Source organism: Oryzias latipes, chromosome 4 (assembly GCF_002234675.1).
Source record: "Oryzias latipes chromosome 4, ASM223467v1".
Lineage (NCBI taxonomy): Eukaryota > Metazoa > Chordata > Actinopteri > Beloniformes > Adrianichthyidae > Oryzias > Oryzias latipes.
Genome location: NC_019862.2, coordinates 29,541,187 through 29,561,551, shown reverse-complemented (window position 1 = coordinate 29,561,551; position 20,365 = coordinate 29,541,187). Strand labels below are relative to the sequence as shown.

The following is a 20,365-nucleotide window of genomic DNA, read 5'->3' as shown; positions in this document are numbered from 1 at the left end:
CGGTCTATAAATGTCTAAATTAGATAATCAGAGTGTAGTTTGTGTGGACATCCTACGGACACTTGCATATCACGTGCACACCCCATACGTGCAGCATTTGAGCACGGTCAGCAATGGGCCAGTACTCGCATCTTACTAATGACTAGAGTGTGGCGTAAGGTCACCTTACGACAGCATCACCTGTACATCATTTCTATTATTCTTACAAATCCTTCAGAATACACATACCATGTTTTGAAGAATAATTAGAAACTGCCTTTAACTTTTATTACACTAATGGTTTAAACTTAATTCACTGAGCATGTATTGTCATCTCAAAATTATATTACATTTGAAGACAGCACAGCCAAGCTATTGTTTTCACAGTTTATTCTCATACTCCCTTTGTCTGTGCATGTGTGATCTGCTGAGCAGGCCTCAGACTTATCTTCACTTTAGCCTTGGAGCTTCTCTCCAGCAGTAACCTGTGGGCGTGATTTTCTGACGATAGTATATATGACGATAACATATTTACCTAACTTTGTTATCAGTTTAAGGGCTTTAGGTTGTTTTTTTAACTTGCTCATTAGATTTTTGGCTCAAAACACTGCCTTTGGAGACAACAGGATGGGTGTTTTGCTTGCCTTGAATCTTTGCTTAATCTTTGACCAGATATTTGCCATGCAGGAATTTGGATTAAAACCAGAGGAAGCAAATGAGGAATGTGTCTGTGTTGGTGTCCAACACGAGAGGAAGGATAAAAAAAGGTTAAGGACCATTCTGCATTTCTGTTCACTCTTTTAGTTTTTTTTAAGGGACCATATTGGTAAATGAGGGGCTTAATAGTAATAATAACTGTTTGGTTATTATGCCTATATGCCTTACCCGCGGGGTTTATTCATTGGGATTGCAAGTCCATTAAAGAGTTGATATTGTTGCTCAGAGGAAGAGGTGGGGGTTCCAAGGTGTCAATAGCCGATGGCCGTCACCTCCAGCCAGAGGGGAAGGATGTGAGCAGCCACTAAGACAAAACGGCAGCCGCCAGGCGCCTTCTGTCCTGAACCAACTCACACTTTTCCTGTCCCCGAGGGCTCATTAAAAGGTTTATCACAGACTTTCTCCGTCGATTGGATGACAACCACATCACACGCCAAAATGCTTCGACTCATTGTTAAAGAAGTGTCCCAATCTTTGCATCGTTCAACACTTACCTCACACTTATGGTCATGAGTGAGTAATGATGCAGGGAAAGAAAGGTAAATCAGAGTTTGCTGAAATAATACTCTTTGCTTTCTTCAGTTAAAAATATCCACAGCTCCACTGTGGCGACGTGATTGATTTCTTGTGTGATATTCTTTTATCAGCGCAAACGTTTCTTGAAAGGCTTCGCATATATTTTTTGGACGACCTTTTCGGGGAACTCTGCCTTGTCAACTTCCTCAGGGAAACTGAGCATCTCATACAAAGTGATTTGTGTTTGCAGTATTTAAAAAAAGGTTTTCAGGGGTAAGCATTGTTAGAAGCCCCGAAGCGGCAACAATCCACACGTTCTTAGTCTCTCAGTCCTCCGTCGTGGTTTAAAACACAGCAAAACATTTATTTTGAAGATAATGAAATGAATTCATGCTCTTTTTAATGTATCATGTTGGATGTTCAAAATCATCCCAAACTATGAATATGAATTCAATGTTTTGTTTTGCTTTCAAATTTCAGCAGCAGAACTTTCAAGTGTTATTTGTTAGCATGTGACAATAGTTTAAGGCTTTTAATGCATTAATTTGCAGCATTTGATCTGTAATTGCAGAATATCATGACACACAAGTTTGTGTAATCCTGCAAATGTTTATTTTCATACATTTATTAAAAAAAATTAGTTCTGAAAAATGTGGAGATAACTTGGCCCCTAAATGCAGACAGAAATTAGCACTTTATTTTACTTTTACTTTTTTTTTTTACAGATCTTCTTACTATTTAACGCGTCTTGTTATTTATCTATTTAACATATCTCTTTTTTCCCATTTTTTGCACAAGGGGGTTGTTGCTAAATTTCGTTGTACCTATACAATGACAATAAAGCTATTCTATTCTATTCTATTCTATTCTATTCTATTCTATCATGTTCTGTGGTTTTCAGGAGTGTTGTTTATGTTAACAACCGTCAAAAAATAACTTAAACAAAATACTACTCTTTAAAAACTTGGGAAGAAAGTTCAAGTAACAATTTTGGGTAATGGTACTTAGTTATAAATCCATTAAAAAAAGTCAAATCATTTGTGAAAAAGTGGCTTTTTTATTTAAAGAACAGGTACTTTTATATCATTGTCTTTCTGCTTCTTTCATTCATTTGTTAGTGTTGATGTAGTTTTTTTTCTCTAAACTTTAGTTTGTGTTAATTAAAAACATAAAATAATCAAACCAATTAATGAATCAACATGAAGGATGGAAGGAAATATGGAAAATGAATATTTTAAAAGCTGGAGCCTGCTGTTTTTCAAAAGCTCAAACACAAAACAGACAGGAAAGGTTTCAGGAGGATGGAGTTGGAGTGGAGGAGTTTCTTGGGTTGGAAACTCCACAGGAAAAAAACTTGACCGTGACGACGGCTTCCAGGAAATCTGGACCGGGTCAGGAAGGTATAAAACCCGAAGCCATCGGCACACAGAACTCAGAATCCCTTCTTCTGCACAGACACTTCCTCGTCTTTTGAGGCTCCTCAAACTAAACATGGTGAGTGTTTTTTTTAAAGTGGTCCTGTTTTCTTTTTGATTACATTCAGCATCCAATTGTGTTTTTATATGATTTATTTTTTATTGATTTGGTTTTCTTTCGACAGAAACTCTCCTTTGAGGCAGTTCAGCCCCTTCAAGCAATAACTTCAACATCTTGGATCAGATTCTTCCTTCTCTGCTCCAGTATGTATTTTTTTTAACCTTGTGCTATCCTAGGCATTTAAACATTGGGAGTGGGGTCATATAGACCCCACAAGACAGAGCGCTGAACTTTTTTCTTCAATGATTTGTGATCTTCACTGGTGTCCATGGATTATACGAAATCCTCTCCACCTTTATCCACCTTTGTCATGGTAGGGAGAACACATCAATGTAAAGATCGGGTCATCTGGACCCCATAGGATAGCACAAGGCTTAAGGTGGTAGCCTTCACTGAAAAAATACACTGACTTAACTTTAAAAGATTGATCTGTCACACATTCTCTTTTTGCATTTGCTTGGTGCAAATAGTTTAGCATATTTTATCACTTTTGGTGCCCTGTTAAATATTTTTACATTATAGTAAAGTAAAAGAGAGAATACACCAAAGATGCAGGGCGTAAGTTTAAAAAAAAACAAGTTAACATTTTTTGATTTGGCTTGGAGTTAAGGTTGGAACCTTTTAAAAAAAAATCACTATTCTTTCTCACCATCTCTTGCTGTTTGCCTCTCTGCACCCCCAGCGCTGTGTCTGTGGAGACATGTGGACGGCTGGTCGTACCACTGGTCAAACCACACGATGGAATGGGCAGAAGCCAGAGAGTGGTGCAAACAGAGATACACAGACATGGTGGCAATCCAGAACCAAGAGGAGATCACCCACCTCAACAAAAGCCTTCCAAAGAGAGACAACTACTACTGGATCGGGATTCGTAAGATCAACGATGTCTGGACGTGGGTGGGAACCAACAAGGCTCTGACGCCCGAAGCTACCAACTGGGCAAAGGGAGAACCGAACAACGGAAAAGATGGATCCAAAACGAGTCAACCCGAGGACTGCGTGGAGATTTACATAAAGAGAACCCAGCAGGCAGGAAAGTGGAATGATGAGAAATGCTCTAAGAAAAAGGCAGCTCTGTGCTATTCAGGTAAAAGCTGACTTTTTTATGCTGCTTTAAAAAAAACATTAGTTTAGCACAGTCGATTTAATGTTTGTGTTTTTCATCTTTCTGCAGCTTCCTGTAGGAACGACTCATGCTATCATGGAGAATGTGTCGAGACCATCAACAACCACACGTGTGAATGTCATTCAGGTTTTTATGGAACAAGATGTCAGCACGGTGAGAAGATGCAGCTGCGTTCTCCCCGATTATCGTTGTGCAGCGTCCATGACTGGATGTGGGATGAGGTTCTCCTCTATCTGCAGCTGTTCAGTGCAGTAAGGAGAAGGTGATCCTCCCTGAACACGGACGTGTGGACTGCTCCCACAAGAACGGAGACTTCGCCTACGACTCGCTGTGCCGACACTCCTGCGAGGAGGGATACAGCCTGACGTCAGCTGGCGTGCAGAGGTGCACCAGCACAGGCCTTTGGTCAGAGGAGTCTCCTAAATGCCAATGTGAGTTCCTCCCCATGGATCAGTCTGATGAACAGATGCAAAGACTGAATTTCCTGTGAAAAAAACTCAGCTTTATTTATAATTGAAAATGACACATCTTACTTCCTCCTCTTCTGTTCAGTGGTGCAGTGCCGGCATCTGTCTCATCCTGAGGCTGGAGACATGAAGTGTTCCCATCCTCTGGGCCACTACAGCTACCAGTCTTCCTGTTCATTTACCTGTAATGAGGGATATGAGATGAAGCCTTCCTCCCCTGGCACTGTGCATTGTGAAGCTTCCGGCAGATGGAGTGACCTCGAGCCATCTTGTGTTGGTACGAGCGCATATTTTATAGCATTTATGTCAGAGACATCACGTCCCTTTGAAATTTATGTGAGGAACATTTTTGTGGTTTCTACCCGTCTTCCAGCTGTGCAGTGTCCTGCTCTCCAGGATCCAAAGAATGGAAAGGTCAGCTGTGAAAATGACCCACCCTACATGTTCAGCTTCGGAGGGGTCTGCAACTTCACCTGTGAGCCAGGTTTCCACCTATTGGGGCGCAGTAGGGTCACATGCACATCAGCAGGTGTCTGGAGTGACACCATTCCTCAGTGTGTTGGTAGGAAACCCTTTAAAAGAAACTTTTTGCAATAAATTATTTAAAAAAAATACAAAAACTAAAAGTCTTTATGATTTTTTTTTCCATTAGAGATCACATGTCCAGTCCCAGAAGGAGGAGCTCAGCTCATCACAAAGTGCAGCAAACCTCTGACCAACCTGGGACAAAACTCCTCCTGCAGCTTCAGCTGTGAATCAGGCTACCGCCTTGTAGGGCCCAGTGAGGTCACATGTTCATCGGCAGGTGACTGGAGTTACCAGATTCCTCAGTGTGTTGGTAGGAAAACCTTTTAAAGAAAGGTTTTGCAATAAATATAAAAAAAATACAAAAGCTAAAAGTCTTTATGAAACGTTTTTTTTTCCATTAGAGATCACATGCCCAGTTCCAGGAGGCTCAGCTCAGCTCATCACAGAGTGCAGCAAACCTCTGACCAACCTGAGACCAAACTCCTTCTGCAGCTTCAGCTGTGAGCCAGGCTTTGAACTTCAGGGAGCGGCCCACAGGAAGTGCTCTCTGAATGGACAGTGGAGCGGCGTCCAGCCGTCCTGCAAAGGTTCCACCTTCACTTTGCTCAGACCCGTTCTGTGTTGCACATTTGAAAAGAAGGTAACGTGTCTGGTGTGTCACTCTCCAACAGCCGTCCAATGCCCTCCGCCTGAGCCTCTTGAAAACGGTTACACCAACTGCTCCGACAGCCAACCTTTTTTCAGCTCGCAGTGCTCCTTCACCTGTGATGAAGGCTTCACGCTAGACGGACACGAGCTGCTGACCTGTGGTCGTCATGGCAACTGGACCGGGAAGACCCCCACCTGTCAGGGTAAAACAGAACATCCTAAATGGGGATCAGACGTTTCATCTGTTTGGTGGAGTTGCTCACATCTTCATAAACTTGTTCTTGCAGCTCCTTCGTACCAGGTTTCTGCCATCACCATTGGTGTGACAGCAGGGGGCGCTGCTGCAGTCTCAGGCCTTTCTCTGGCAATGTGGATCTTGAAAAGACTGAAGAGGAAAGCTTCCAAATTTGAGTTGAACAGGTGAGCTTCCAACAGGAGAGCTGGTTTATTATTCGTTTGTTTGTTTATTTAATTATTACTTCTGTTTTTGCAGCAACTCTGACTTCAACGAGCCGCCACAGGTCTACAAAAGCAGCATCGACAGCCTCATATAGAGGCAACAAAGGACAGAACGTGTGCAGCTTGGATGAATTTAAACGTGAACACATGGTGTGTGTGACATTTGGTAAAGCCTGGTGTGTCTTTGGTGTAAGGAAGGCCTTTAATAGTTTGGTGTTTTGCCAAAAACCTGCTCCCAGTGGGAGTTTTGTGTTGAACAAATTGTTCTTCAGCTTTCTGGACATGAAAATGATAATATTACAGAAGGTTGTTGCATTAATATGAACCTGTGAAGAGCTTTACTGTATGTTTGACACTGTTTATTTATTTGTATTTATTCAATATTTTGGTTTTTGTTGAGTGTTGGATTGTATTCATGCACATTGTGAAATCATTTCTGATTTTTACTTTCAATAAAATGCTGTTATGTGGTAATAGTTGCAGGGTCCATTTTATAACTTAAGCAGCTTATTTTTCAGATTCAGGAAGGAAGAGGAGTTTATTTAAAAGATTTGTTCCATAAAAAAAGAAGAATTTTAAGTTTTGCAGACAAAACTCTGCTGTATTTTCAGTGTCAGCAATTTCATGGAAAATATAGCATCAGACCAAAGATCATGTTACAAGTGTCATTTCTCAATAACTTCTGTTTGAAACCCGATCAAATTCATGACACAGAGTCATAAAAACAACAAATGTGAATGAAAGTCTAAATTTCTGTAAGTACAATTTCACATTATTTGTTTGAATTGAGTCAAATAACTGCAAGTTAGAAAAAAACAAAAATAAATAAGTGAATCGAATTGTCGAGCACGGTTCCTTACCACCACAAGGTTGTTCTGCAGAAAGGCATTTTATACTAAATGGCATTTCAAATGGCTTCAGTGAGGAGATAAAGTGTTTACAAACAAGAACTTTTCAAAAGAAAAAAGCCCATTAAAATGGGTGAAATAAAACACAACATTTTCAACAACGTTAAAAAAAAGTTTCATGTGCTGAGGAGGTGTCTCAAGCCTTATGATGTTTGTCCAAGAGACTATTTGTGCATTAAAAAATGTGTTCAGCTGCATCACAACAGATTTTTTTAAAATTCTGTATTACTTGATAAACATTTACAATTATCTTCTAAAGCGGAACAACCCCTGAGCACCAGAGCCATAGAGGCTCAGATCTACCACACCAGACAAGACCCAAGGTGTAGGCTGTGCAAAGAGGCGCCTGAAACAGTCCAGCACATAACTGCAGGATGTAAGATGCTGGCAGGGAAAGCATACATGGAGCGCCACAATCAAGTGGCTGAAATAATATACAGGAACATGTGTGCAGAATATGGACTGGAAACCCCAAGGTCAAAATGGGAAACACCTCCGAAGGTGGTAGAGAATGAAAGGGCAAAGATCCTGTGGGACTTCCAGATCCAGACTGATAGGATGGCAATGGCGAACCAACCAGACATTTTAGTGGTGGATAAAGAACAGAGGAAAGCCGTTGTGGTGGATGTGGCAGTGCCAAGCGATGGGATCATCAGGAAGAAGGAACATGAGAAACTGGAGAAATACCAGGGACTCAGAGAAGAACTGGAGAAAGCCTGGTAAGTGAAGGTGACAGTGGTGCCTGTGGTAATTGGAGCACTCGGGGCAGTAACCCCCAAGCTGGAGGAGTGGCTACAACAGATACCTGGAAAGACCTCAGACCTCTCAGTCCAGAAAAGAACAGGGCGCGATTAGCTGTGGGAATTAAAGGATGATGTGAATCCATGTCAATGGGATGCAGAATACTAGTAATAAACATAAAAAAGAAAGGTGGAGAGGTGTTGGTGCCCAGATAGGTGTCAAGGAGGCTGACTTTGTTTCAAAAAAATGTTCCGCTGCATCAAAATTGCTTATGTATTATCATAAAATACAATATGATCTGTTGTAGTTGATAAAAGTTGAGACTTTTCTTCAGAAGAGGCTTAAAATTACAGATTTAGAAGAAAATCCAACATGTGTGCTGTTAATATTTATCAAAACATCCATTTTGAAATCACTGGATAAAGAAACGGGTTGGTATAAATGTGTGGATTTATTCTCAGAGCAGTTTTCTCCAAAATAAGCACTGAAATCCTTTATCACCTCCATTCAGGCTGCAGAGCAAACATCCAGCTATTCTGTATGAGTGTTGGACTAAAGCAACACAGCAGCTGTATAAAACCCCAACAATAACTCACTCTTGCTCATTACCAGCATGTTAACATGCTTGACTGGAAAATTAAAGAAACATTTGATGATTGTGTTCTTCTCAGAAAGATGAGCTGGACCATTCTTCTTATTGTTGGTGAGTTTAAACATAATTTTAAGATGTATAAGAACTCACTTGATAAATCATTTTCCACATTTGTTAAGTTTTCTTCCAGCCTGAGACGTCCTTTGGCTGGACTTATCACTTCTCTGATGCTGAGACGATGAACTGGACCGAAGCCCGGAAGTGGTGTCAGAGCCGTTTCTCAGACATGGTGGCTTTCCAGAACCAGAAAGAGAATGACCACGTGGTCTCCCTGCTGCCAAACAGGACAGGCAGCCCATATTACTGGATTGGAATCACCAAAAACCACCTGAATGAAACTTGGAAATGGATTGGAAACAACAGCACGTGGGTTGGTAATCATTCCTGGGCCACAAAGGAGCCTAACAACGTCCACGTCAACGAATTTTGCGTGGAGATCTACGTCAACAACGGGCCAAACCGAGGAAAGTGGAACGACGAGAAATGTTCCAACAAGAAATTCCCAGTTTGCTATAAAGGTGTGTAAAGCTGCAGATGAATAGTGTTTTCTTTCCTGATCCAGATCGTGATGCATGATAACTTTCTTAAACAGCTCAATGTGAAAACACATCGTGTGAACGAGGTTCCTGCCAAGAAACCATAGACAACACAACTTGTCTCTGTGAAGCTGGTTTCTATGGAGACAGGTGTCAAACAGGTGAGGGCAGGGAAGTGATCCTTTCCAATTGTGTGTGGAGTCATCAGGCGTATTTGTTGCTCCAAATCTCATTAATTCAAAGTCATTTTGATCAAAAAGTCATTTCAGGGATTTTTTATTTCACATTCATGTTTGCGCCTCCAGCTATGGGATGCGCCCCCCTCCCTAGAATGGACCATGGGCATCATAGCTGCTGTGAAGGAAACCAGAAGTTCCACACCACTTGTACATTTAAATGCAATCCGGGTTTTATCCTGATTGGCTCCTCGGTTGTGACCTGCAAGGCCACCGGCATCTGGAGCCAACCAGGACCATTTTGTACAAGTAAGTGTCAGAAGGGACCTGTTGGCGATCCCAAATCCAACCAACGGTTAAATGTCTAAATTCTCAGGTTACAAAGAGGCTCTGTTGGCTGTAGCTGCGTACGGAGCTGTGTCTTTGTGCGTCTGCGTCTGCATCTGCGGGATCAAACACAGAAAAAGTCAGTGTCTTGTCGGCAAAACCTGAAGTGAAATCTTGTTGCAACACACTTTAAATGTGTGTTTTTTTGTCTCCAACAGGAAGTAAACTTACTCAAGAAAGGTCAGTGTCAGAACTGCTTGAACTCTGTCAAAGTTTTTTAAGCTCAGCTGACTTTCTGTTTTTGTTTTTTTCACAGGAAGCCTGAGGACACTCGGGTGACCTGAAGAAATGAGAAACAAGAAGAAATGTGTTTATATTTTAAGCATACATTTATGCACATGTTGCTTCTCCTGAGCATTTCCAGCAAATTTCTCTGTATTTGTAAAGAATGCTGAACAATAAAGGGTTTGCTTCATTACAGTTTGAAATGCAACAATAAACATGTTGCATGCATACATTCTGAGTTGTTCTGTGTGCATTTATTTCCAACATATTGAAATCAATCAAAACAGTTGGAGTTCTTCTTTGTGGGCGGGAAGGACAGATGTGAGAGCAGAAGTGGGATTACTTAAGAGGTCTCACTCCTTCCCTAAGTAGAAACTTTCTAATTCTGGACAAATTCTAATGACTGACCGACAGATGACATGGTAAGACCTTTATCCCTGTGAACGTTTTGCTACGTGACTTTACAAAATTTTCCTTAGATATCAGTTGGAATCTTTCAGAACATCCAGCTCCTTGTGCTGATGGGAGCTCTCCTTTTGGTTGGAAGAAGTGAGTCTCCATCGTCGAAAGCCAAAAAAACAAAATTTTCATTTGCTTTTCTTTGACTTATTTATCGTATGTGACATTTTAGACCCAATGACCAGAGGAGGGGTGCAGGCATGGACTTACGCCTACAGCAAAGGCTCAAACCTGCAGTGGCACGAGGCTCGCCAGTGGTGCCAGAAACACTTTGTGGACATGGTTTCCATCAAGAACAAGGAGGAGGCTGAGTATCTTGACAGTTTTCTGCCGCGCAACCCCACCTATTACTGGATAGGAGTTCAAAAAGTGGCTGCAAAGTGGACGTGGGTGGACACCAGCAAACCTGTTCCTGTGGAAGCTCAACGCTGGGCGTCAGAAGAGCCGGACAGCCTGGCCGGTCAGGACTGTGTGGAGCTGTACATCAAGAGGGCTAAAGACTCAGCAAGGTGGAATAATGAGAAATGCAGCAAACTGAAGGAAGCCGTCTGCTACACTGGTAAACGTTTAATGTGCTGAAGGAATAAATCTGACTTCTTCATATTTACTTGAAGGTTTTTTTGGGTTTATTCAGCTTCCTGCACTCAGGAGTCCTGCAGTGCTCATGGAGAATGTGAGGAGGCAGTGGGGAATTTCACCTGCAAGTGTCACTCTGGTTTTCTGGGTCTCCACTGTAAGGAAGGTGAGCAAAACTTTCAGTAAGAAAAACCAAAAAAACCAGAGGAACAAAAAAAACAAAAAAACAAATAGTTAGTTTCACCACTGAAGAAAATTGTACCAGTATGTTTAGGATGGAAGCACCAAACTCATGTGTAAGAGTGGTTCATTCTTTATTGCTTTATGACGTTACACCAGGCTTATTATAAGACAAATGAAAGGGTTTTCTTCATTGTTACTTGCTTATTAGCAAATTAAAAAAAAAAGATTTTTCTGATTTTGTCAATTTGTTGTTGTTTTGTAAGAAACAAATGATAGATTAAACGGAAAAAAATCGTGACCTAAAAATTGAGGTTTGAAACGAAATGAATGTGAAATATTAAGACCACAAACATTATGGTTAACAAATCACTGTTTACTGTGACACTATGAGGCCAACAAATCCTGGAAACAACTTTTTCCTTTTACAACAAGGTTATTATGACTTTTAATTTGAAAAGGGAAGCAAGAAATAATAACAATCAATAGTTTCTAAATTACAAAATTAAGGCAGTAAATACTCTAAACATTTTAATGGCATACATTTGACAGGAAAAATTAGAAAAACTAAAGTTAGAGGATTTCTCAGTAAAAAGTTACTTTCTACACAAAATAACTCATATTTTAAAAAGGGAGGATTTTAAGACACTTTTGATTCAACAAACCTCCGCAGTTTTACTCTCACTACCCAAGATTTTCTCACTGATAATGATCCAAATGCTCCTGGTTTGCTCCTCTGATGCATGTCACAATGTTTTGAAAACTCTACAGAGACGTCACCTCCTTTTCCACCATTTTCATCCGTTTCTGCACAGCTGTGGCTTGTAAAGCTTTGACAGAACCCAGACAAGGTTCTCACCACTGTGTCCATCCCAATGGGCCCAATCGTTTCAACTCCTCCTGCCGTTTTCACTGTGAACTTGGCTTTCGATTGGTGGGTGTGTCCCAGTTGGCGTGCCAAGGCGATGGGCAGTGGAACCACCCGGTTCCTCAGTGTGAAGGTATGTGACAGTTGATTACCCATCAGTCAAAACAGTTGTTTAGGATGTAACAACTCAAGGGTTCTACCTTCTGACACAGCGGAACACTGCCCAGCTCTGAACCAGACTGGCTTCTGGGGGGGCAGTTTGAACTGCAGCCATCCCATCAGCACCTTCAGCTACAACTCCACTTGTGAGTTCTTCTGTGATGACGGCTACGAGCTTGCTGGACAGAACCAGATCCGGTGCGACCACACGGGCCAGTGGACGCCTGGGACACCAGCATGCTCAGGTGAACTGACAAACTGATGATTTACCTGTGCTCTGTTTGTCCCTCTGACATTACTGCGTTCACGTTGAGCTTCTGTAACAGCCAGCTGCACTGGTGTCACATCCTGTTTAGGTAAGTTTTAGGTCACTCTTGTCGTCGCTTTGCTTCACACTCATTTATGGGGGGACTAAAATGGGACTCTGACCTGGCTTAGTGGTTACAGTTAATATAAATCCTGTCAGCGCATCTATTCATTCCCTTCAGGTCATTCTGAATGGATGTTCTTTGGTTTGATGGGAACATTGATCAGCTTCCTCTGATTGATGTCTATGTCCCCTCCCCTCAGTGAAAAAGTGTTCTGCTGCTGTTGCTCCTTCTGGAGGGAACATGGTGTGCGTGGATCCTGTGGAGCCTTTCTCCTTTGGCTCTCAGTGTGACTTCACCTGCCAGGAGGGTCACTACCTCTTGGGCAACAGCACAATCTCCTGCCTGGCTTCTGGGGATTGGAGCCATCCCGCCCCCAGCTGTGCAGGTGGGACAGCAACTGTGTCAGAGGTTTCAAAGTGTCCTCACTTAAATGATGCTTCTGCTCCTGTCCAGCTGTACAATGCAAAAACCTGAGCGCCCCCCTGCATGGTTTCATCCACTGTTGGGACCCCGTGGGAGAGCACAGCTATGGATCAGAGTGCAGCGTGCAATGTGAGGATGGATTTGAACTGGTTGGCACCAACCTGACGAAATGTTCAGCACGGGGCGACTGGAGTCATGGACTTCCTGTTTGTCAAGGTATGACAACATATCCTTTGAAATGACGCGGAGCTGCAAGTTTTTGCTTTATTGTTTTTTGTACATTGGTTTCTTTTTTTTTTTTAAGCCAAACTCTGCCAGACGGTTACCTCTCCCTCTCACGGTTTCCTGTCATGCAATCACCCCAACGGCCCCTTCAGCTTTGGCTCCACCTGCTCCATCACTTGTGATGAGGGCTTCAGAATAAACGGGACATCTAAGGTTGAGTGTTTCTCCTCAGCGATGTGGAGCGCAGACATCCCAACCTGCACGGGTGAGAACAACCAGTCTGTTGATTCAGAGGAGTAACCTCTATCTGGTTAACCGGTTATTTACATAAAAGGTAACGACATGTACAGTTTGCAGGTCATATCTCTTTGGGTCCCTTTCTTATTTTCATTCTTCTTAACATGTAAATACATTTAATAGCGTAAAAACAATACATAACATCAAAATACAAAAAAATATGACAGTTAACAAATAAAAAGGAGCAGAAAGAAGAAAACATAATCTGCTCCTTTCTCTTCATTGACAAAAGTAAGTCAGAATCTTAAAAAAATCAATCTTTACACAAGTATGAAGCCCAGCCTACATTTTGAATGAACATTAATACATACACATTTCTTTTTCTTTCATAGAAAAGTGACATTTGCAAAGTCTCAAAAGCATTCAAACGTTTTGCAGATGACACAACAGATGACACAACAGTATTTCGTAAGGAAAAGGAATTTAAGCACTTAAAAAGCGATATAAAAATTATATATAAAAACCACTTAAACATTGGTTTAAAAAATAATAAGCTTTCATTTAATTTTGAGAAAATGAGTTTATGGTTTTTTGCTCATTAAAAATTGGAGGAAAAAATATTGTTCCATTGATGGAGTAAATGAAAAAGTTTATATTACTGGTAATTGTGATAAAACTGTTTCTTGGAGGCCTCATATTCCACATATTAAAAGTAAAGTGGCTAAAACTTTATTTATTTTGAATATTTATTTATCCTCTAATATGCTGAGAATGTTATTTTGATCAATTTTATTGCCCTATTTGATGTATTGTGCTGAAGTGTGTTGTTAGGTTTACAGCAGAAAAGAGTTAATCAAAAAACATGGAAGGTTTAATTTTGGGGGGAAATTGAACGCTTTATTTGTTTAATCCGGACTGCTGAAATTTAGTGGAACAACAAACTTTAATGGGGAAAATTTTCAAGATAAAAATGGAGAGCTATCAGGGAGCTTTCAAAAAGTTTTTACTTCCGAAGATGAAAATCCCAGAATGAAATATGATTTTAAGTTTGAGTTATTCGCACTCCAGAATGTTGTTCAAAAGGAGTTTTATTAAAGACAATAGTTGCGCAAAATAAATTAGAGGATGTTGTGTATTGAAGATGTGATTATATTGTCATGAAAGGACCAAATAAACAGAACAGATGTTTAAATCCCATCTTCACTGCACTTTAGCATCAATAACACTCTTCATTCTGTTTGTTTTTCTCAGCTCTAACCTGCCCCCCGCTGAGCTTTGTCTCCCATGGTTCCACGCTGTGCTCGGATCCATACGGAAGATCCAGTTTTGGTTCTCGTTGTACGACGGCCTGTGGGGACGGGTTTCTTCTAAACGGGACGGCTAACACAGAGTGCACCTCTGCAGGCACCTGGAGCTTTGATGTACCATTTTGTTCAGGTACATAAACGTCAACTTTTTTTAAGATGAATTCAATTCAGTGTTCTCATGAGCACACTGCAGCATCTTCACTAAGCGATCCCACTCTCTCTGCTTCCAGTGAAAAGGTGCTCCGTTCTCAAATCTCCGGCCCACGGCTCTTTGAATTGTTCTGAACCTCATGGAAAGTTCAGCTTTGGTTCTAGATGTAGGATGTCGTGCGACGAAGGGTTTTTCCTGAATGGAACAGCTGACTTTGAGTGCTCCTCTCAGGCCACGTGGAGCACAGAGCCTGCTGAGTGTCTGGGTAGAAAAATAAACCAAATTCTGTTTTTAACTTTTAATTTTGATGCTTCCAATTTAATCGCTGTCAGTAAAAATTCAACTTGTTAAAAAAGGTTTGTTTTTTTTTTTTTTCAGCAAAGACGTGTCCCCCGGTGAGCTCACCCGCTCATGGTTCTTTGGTCTGCTCCGACCCACATGGACAGTTCAGTTTTGGTTCTCGTTGTGCATCAACCTGTGAGGATGGATTTGTCCTGAATGGAACTGAAGAGACAAACTGCACGTCTTCGGGCATGTGGAGCCAGGACATCCCAAGATGCTTTGGTACAAACTGTCTTTGTTGTTACATAATGACCAAAATGACCCAAACTGTCCTCATTTGAATCTTCATCCATGTGCTCCTCAGTTCAGAGATGCCCTCCTCTCAGCTCCCTGTCTCATGGGTCGTTGGCGTGCTCTGGTCCTCATGGAGAGTTCAGTTTCGCTTCTCGGTGCACTTTCACCTGTGGGAGAGGTTATCTTCTGACTGGGGCAGAAACCACAGAGTGCACGTCTGCAGGAACATGGAGCAAAGACATGCCTCTCTGTCGGGGTAACAACCAAAGCCTGTGATGCTGCATCTTAAATGGAACAAGCACTTTTTTATTTACATGAACATCTCTGCACACACAAAAACGCCCACAATTGTACAAAAAAAAATTCAAAAGCTAACCTAAATCTGCTGCTTGTGTCAAATGTTGTGTAAAGTACAACAGTGCCCTCGTCTGGTGAAAGCGCCGCAGCACGGCAGGATGAACTGCAGCCTCCTGGACCCCCCCTTTAGTTACGGCTCACGGTGCGACTATGACTGCAATGAAGGATTCAGGATGCTGAAAGGTGCAGCAACAGTGACATGCGAACACTCAGGCCGCTGGAGTCAAGATGTTCCCACCTGCCACCGTGAGAGACCCCCATCCCCATGTGTCCCACATTCTGTTTATGTCAGAAGATTCATGTTTGTCTGTTGTCGTTTCTAGCTGTACAGTGTGGAAACATCCATCGCATGTCGTCACGCATGTCCATGAACTGTTCCCATCCGCTGGCTAACTTCAGTTTTGGCTCTGAGTGCATTTTCACCTGTGCAGACGGATTCTCCCTGAACGGCTCCACGGCGCTCTTTTGCTCCTCTTCTGGGTTTTGGAGTCACCGAATACCCACCTGCACAGGTATCCCTCTAAGGTTAAAAAAGTATTAAACCTAAATAACTTTGAATGAGTAGTCATTTTGTAGATGTGATGTCTAAACCCGTGGGGCGTCGCACGTCTGATTTCACGTCATGTTGGCGTATCTTTTCATTCCCTTCAGGTCATTCTGAACGGATGTTCTTTGGTTTGATGGGAACATTGATCAGCTTCCTCTGATTGATGTCTATGTCCCCTCCCCTCAGTGAAAAAGTGTTCTGCTGCTGTTGCTCCTTCTGGAGGGAACATGGTGTGCGTGGACCCTGTGGAGCCTTTCTCCTTTGGCTCTCAGTGTGACTTCACCTGCCAGGAGGGTCACTACCTCTTGGGCAACAGCACAATCTCCTGCCTGGCTTCTGGGGATTGGAGCAATCCCGCCCCCAGCTGTGCAGGTGGGACAGGAACTGTTTGTGAGTGTCAGAACTTTCAAAGTGTCCTCACTTAAATGATGCTTCTGCTCCTGTCCAGCTGTACAATGCAAAAACCTGAGCGCCCCCCTGCATGGTTTCATCCACTGTTGGGACCCCTTGGGAGAGCACAGCTATGGATCAGAGTGCAGCGTGCAATGTGAGGATGGATTTGAACTGGTTGGCACCAACCTGACGAAATGTTCAGCACGGGGCGACTGGAGTCATGGACTTCCTGTTTGTCAAGGTATGACAACATATCCTTTGAAATGACGCGGAGCTGCAAGTTTTTGCTTTATTGTTTTTTGTACATTGGTTTCTTTTTTTTTTTTAAGCCAAACTCTGCCAGACGGTTACCTCTCCCTCTCACGGTTTCCTGTCATGCAATCACCCCAACGGCCCCTTCAGCTTTGGCTCCACCTGCTCCATCACTTGTGATGAGGGCTTCAGAATAAACGGGACATCTAAGGTTGAGTGTTTCTCCTCAGCGATGTGGAGCACAGACATCCCAACCTGCACGGGTGAGAACAACCAGTCTGTTGATTCAGAGGAGTAACCTCTATCTGGTTAACCGGTTATTTACATAAAAGGTAACGACATGTACAGTTTGCAGGTCATATCTCTTTGGGTCCCTTTCTTATTTTCATTCTTCTTAACATGTAAATACATTTAATAGCTAAAAAACAATACATAACATCAAAATACAAAAAAATATGACAGTTAACAAATAAAAAGGAGCAGAAAGAAGAAAACATAATCTGCTCCTTTCTCTTCATTGATAAAAGTAAGTCAGAATCATAAAAAAATCAATCTTTACACAAGTATGAAGCCCAGCCTACATTTTAAATAAGCATTAATAAATTTCTTTTCCTTTCATAGAAAAGTGACACTTGCAAAGTCTCAAATGTATTCATAATTTTGCAGACAACAATAATTTGTTGGGAAAAGGAAATTAAGTACTTAAAAAGCGACATCACAATTGCACTGGTTAAACTTAAACATTGGTTTAATAATGAAAAGCTTTCTTTTATTTTGAGAAAATCAGTTTATAGTTTTTGTTCATTAAAAATTGGAGGAAGAAATATTGTTCTATTGATGGAGTAAATTAAAAAGTTTATATTACTGGTAATTGTGATGAAACTGTTTTTGAATATTTATTTATCCTCTAATATGTTAATTTGTGTGACTATAACTGCAATGAAGGATTCAGGCTGAAATCTGCAGCAACAGTGACATGTGAACACTCAGGCCCCTGGAGTCAAGACGTTTCCACCTGCCACCGTGAGAGAGTTTATGTCAGAAGATTCATGTTTGTCTGTTGTCGTTTTTAGCTGTACAGTGTGGAAACATCCATCGCATGTCGTCACGCATGTCCATGAACTGTTCCCATCCGCTGGCTAACTTCAGTTTTGGCTCTGAGTGCATATTCACATGTGCAGACGGATTCTCCCTGAACGGCTCCACGGCGCTCTTTTGCTCCTCTTCTGGGTTTTGGAGTCACCAAATACCCACCTGCACAGGTACCCCTCTAAGGTTAAAAAAGTATTAAACGAAACTGAAATAACTTTGAATGAATAACCATTTTGTAGATGTGATGTCTAAACCTGTGGGGCGTCGCACCTCTGTGTGTGATTTGTGTTGAAGGTTCATCTTTGGGGCTGATGATCTTGCAGTATGCAGCTTATGGAGCAGCCTGTGCTGCTTTGGCTCTCATCCTGTTTGGGCTGACCGACTTGATAATCAGACATTTGAAGAAAGGAGGTAAGATTCATTTAACTTTAAGCCTTGGTCACGACTGTCCCCACGGGTGGATGTGGGGTGTCTGCAGGTGGAATATGGTCAAATCTGTACGGGATACGCAGGTGGCCTATGGGAAATATGAAGGTCGTAGAGCCTATAGAAAGAAAATGTTTAAGCACAGTTTTCTACGGCCATGTTGTGGGCGACAGGACAAGATAAACTTACCACACGCACAACAGTGGTACGTTCCATTTTCATCACATCCCTTGTGGTAGTCATATGAGCCTCAAGGGAACTGCAAGGCGCTCCTGCGCTCCCCTTAAGTCGCCGCTCCTCTCTACGACCCTCTGCAGGCCGAACAACCCAAAAACCTGCAGCACCCATATGGGTGCATGTGACTAAGGCTTTAATAATCTACACGTTTTTTACAAAAAGCACATTTCTGATCCTTTTTTTACTTTTGCAGGAAGTGCTGTGAAGGCTGATGATTTGTGGGCAGATACTGTCAATCCAACATTTGAATTGTAATTTTTTTTTTGGAAGAACAATCATCAACGCGTGCATTTCTACATTTTACAAGAACTCTGGTATTTATTGCACACCGTAATTTTTATCATTATGGTCTGTCTGTTAAGTTTGTGTTCAACTTTTACCCTACTTTTACATTAAACTGCATTACAGATGCATCCAGCTCCTTTAGTCTTTGTCGTTTTTTTTTTTTTGTTTTTCATTTGCAGCCTCAGATTTTTACGTTTCAAGCTTTGCTTGGTAAACTTCATTTGTGTTGACCAACTCATCCAAGTCTTGGAGCAGTGACATAAAATCTATAAAGGGCGGGGCCACAAGCTACCTGCTCCGCTACATTCCGATGCCTCTACCTGCAGACAAATAGATCCATGAACGTCTTTGTTTTTCTCGTCTGAGCTGAAATCTGGATCTAAACTGTACGTCTGGGTAGCTCCGATATTGCTCGCCATTTAATGTTAGGTTGGGAACGTGAGGGGCTGTAAGCTAGTGGGGGTAGGGTAAACAAGGGGATGATGGGAAGTGAGAGGAGGCTTACTCCGTGCCAATAGCCCCAACTCAGAGGTGAATTTCTGATGAACTGCAGAAACTATGTCCTAGAAAGCGACACAAGTTTTTGCATTATAGTTTAAACGGCATCATCATTATTAAAAAACCACTGGGAATTTGAGGAAAATAGATCAGAAGGTGATTGGAGTCGGGTATGCAACAGAAATGACCACTTAAACATGTTATCTCATTTTATGTCCTTTATGTTGCATGTTGGTAATTCTCAACATACCATTTAATCCAGGACTTCACTTGATATAGCTTCACCTTGAATGGAATGAAGAGTATTTTTTATTTAACCCTGGAAAACCCAAGGGGTCACATTTTTCCTCTGTTTTTTATATTTCTCTGATTTTTTGTAATTTTTTTTATTGCTGCTGTTAATTGCTGCTAACCATATGAGCATACAAATTTGTCAAATTAATATTAAAAGTCCGAAAGAAAATAGTTTATCAATTCTCCAGATATAATTGGAAATAAATTAGTGCATTAAGGTGTTGAACGGGAATTGTTTTTTATTATTATGATTTTTATTATTATTTTTTTTGTTTGTTTTATTATTATTTTATTAACTAGACCGTGTTCTTCCTTTGACATTTTCGTGGTTTGCGTTTTATGTTAATTCACATCTTCATGCCTTTTTTCCTATTTTGTTGGGGATCTTCAGAAATGTGTGCATCTGCTTATGCAGCAAGAAGCTAATTACAGCAGTTAGAAGACAGAAGCTCTGTGGTCTGTGGCTGGCACCAGCTCCGCAATAAATAACTGACTCTTGACAGGAGACTGTTTGGTCACCATCAGAATAATAATCAGGTTATTGCTGCCCGCTGTGACCATATTTTTCTCACCTCATCCACTGGTGCTGGCAGCCATCGATGTGCAGCCAACTGTGAACCAAAGGAGATGATGGCGAGACGTCCCACAGGAACCCACATTGGCTTCCCGCCCAAACTCTGCTCATTTTCGGGGTACAAGGAGATGCATTCTGGTGTTATAGTTCTAGTGTTTGTTCCTGCTAAAGCACGGGCACCGACAATAACAGACAGTGAAACACAAATAAATGCAGAAATACAAGAACATCTATTCTCTGATGTTCACTTCATTTAGTAATGCTCGAGGTGATCGTT

The 20,365-nt window shown here is 41.6% G+C and overlaps 2 protein-coding genes across 2 annotated transcripts; both read left to right on the top strand.

Moving 5' to 3' along the window:
* Positions 1 to 2,577: 2,577 nt before the first annotated feature.
* Positions 2,578 to 18,863, top strand: LOC105354032. Its single transcript, XM_023953870.1, has 36 exons — positions 2,578 to 2,706; positions 2,813 to 2,891; positions 3,431 to 3,835; positions 3,923 to 4,027; positions 4,114 to 4,305; positions 4,427 to 4,618; positions 4,715 to 4,903; positions 4,994 to 5,179; positions 5,271 to 5,456; positions 5,541 to 5,720; positions 5,805 to 5,937; positions 6,011 to 6,060; positions 8,397 to 8,795; positions 9,366 to 9,455; positions 9,535 to 9,556; positions 9,633 to 9,651; positions 10,081 to 10,150; positions 10,233 to 10,619; positions 10,695 to 10,802; positions 11,632 to 11,817; positions 11,897 to 12,088; positions 12,414 to 12,599; positions 12,668 to 12,853; positions 12,942 to 13,127; positions 14,351 to 14,536; positions 14,637 to 14,822; positions 14,936 to 15,121; positions 15,204 to 15,389; positions 15,545 to 15,736; positions 15,814 to 16,002; positions 16,224 to 16,409; positions 16,486 to 16,671; positions 16,760 to 16,945; positions 17,756 to 17,944; positions 18,069 to 18,185; positions 18,631 to 18,863. The coding sequence occupies exons 1-36, from the start codon at positions 2,704 to 2,706 to the stop codon at positions 18,690 to 18,692; spliced, it is 5,982 nt and encodes a 1,993-aa protein (XP_023809638.1). The 5' UTR covers positions 2,578 to 2,703; the 3' UTR covers positions 18,693 to 18,863.
* sell (selectin L) lies at positions 8,176 to 9,518 on the top strand. The gene is made up of 4 exons (XM_023954551.1): positions 8,176 to 8,795; positions 8,870 to 8,974; positions 9,119 to 9,298; positions 9,366 to 9,518. Exons 1-4 carry the CDS (start codon positions 8,456 to 8,458, stop codon positions 9,479 to 9,481), a joined length of 741 nt encoding a protein of 246 aa, XP_023810319.1. The 5' UTR covers positions 8,176 to 8,455; the 3' UTR covers positions 9,482 to 9,518.
* Positions 18,864 to 20,365: the final 1,502 nt, after the last annotated feature.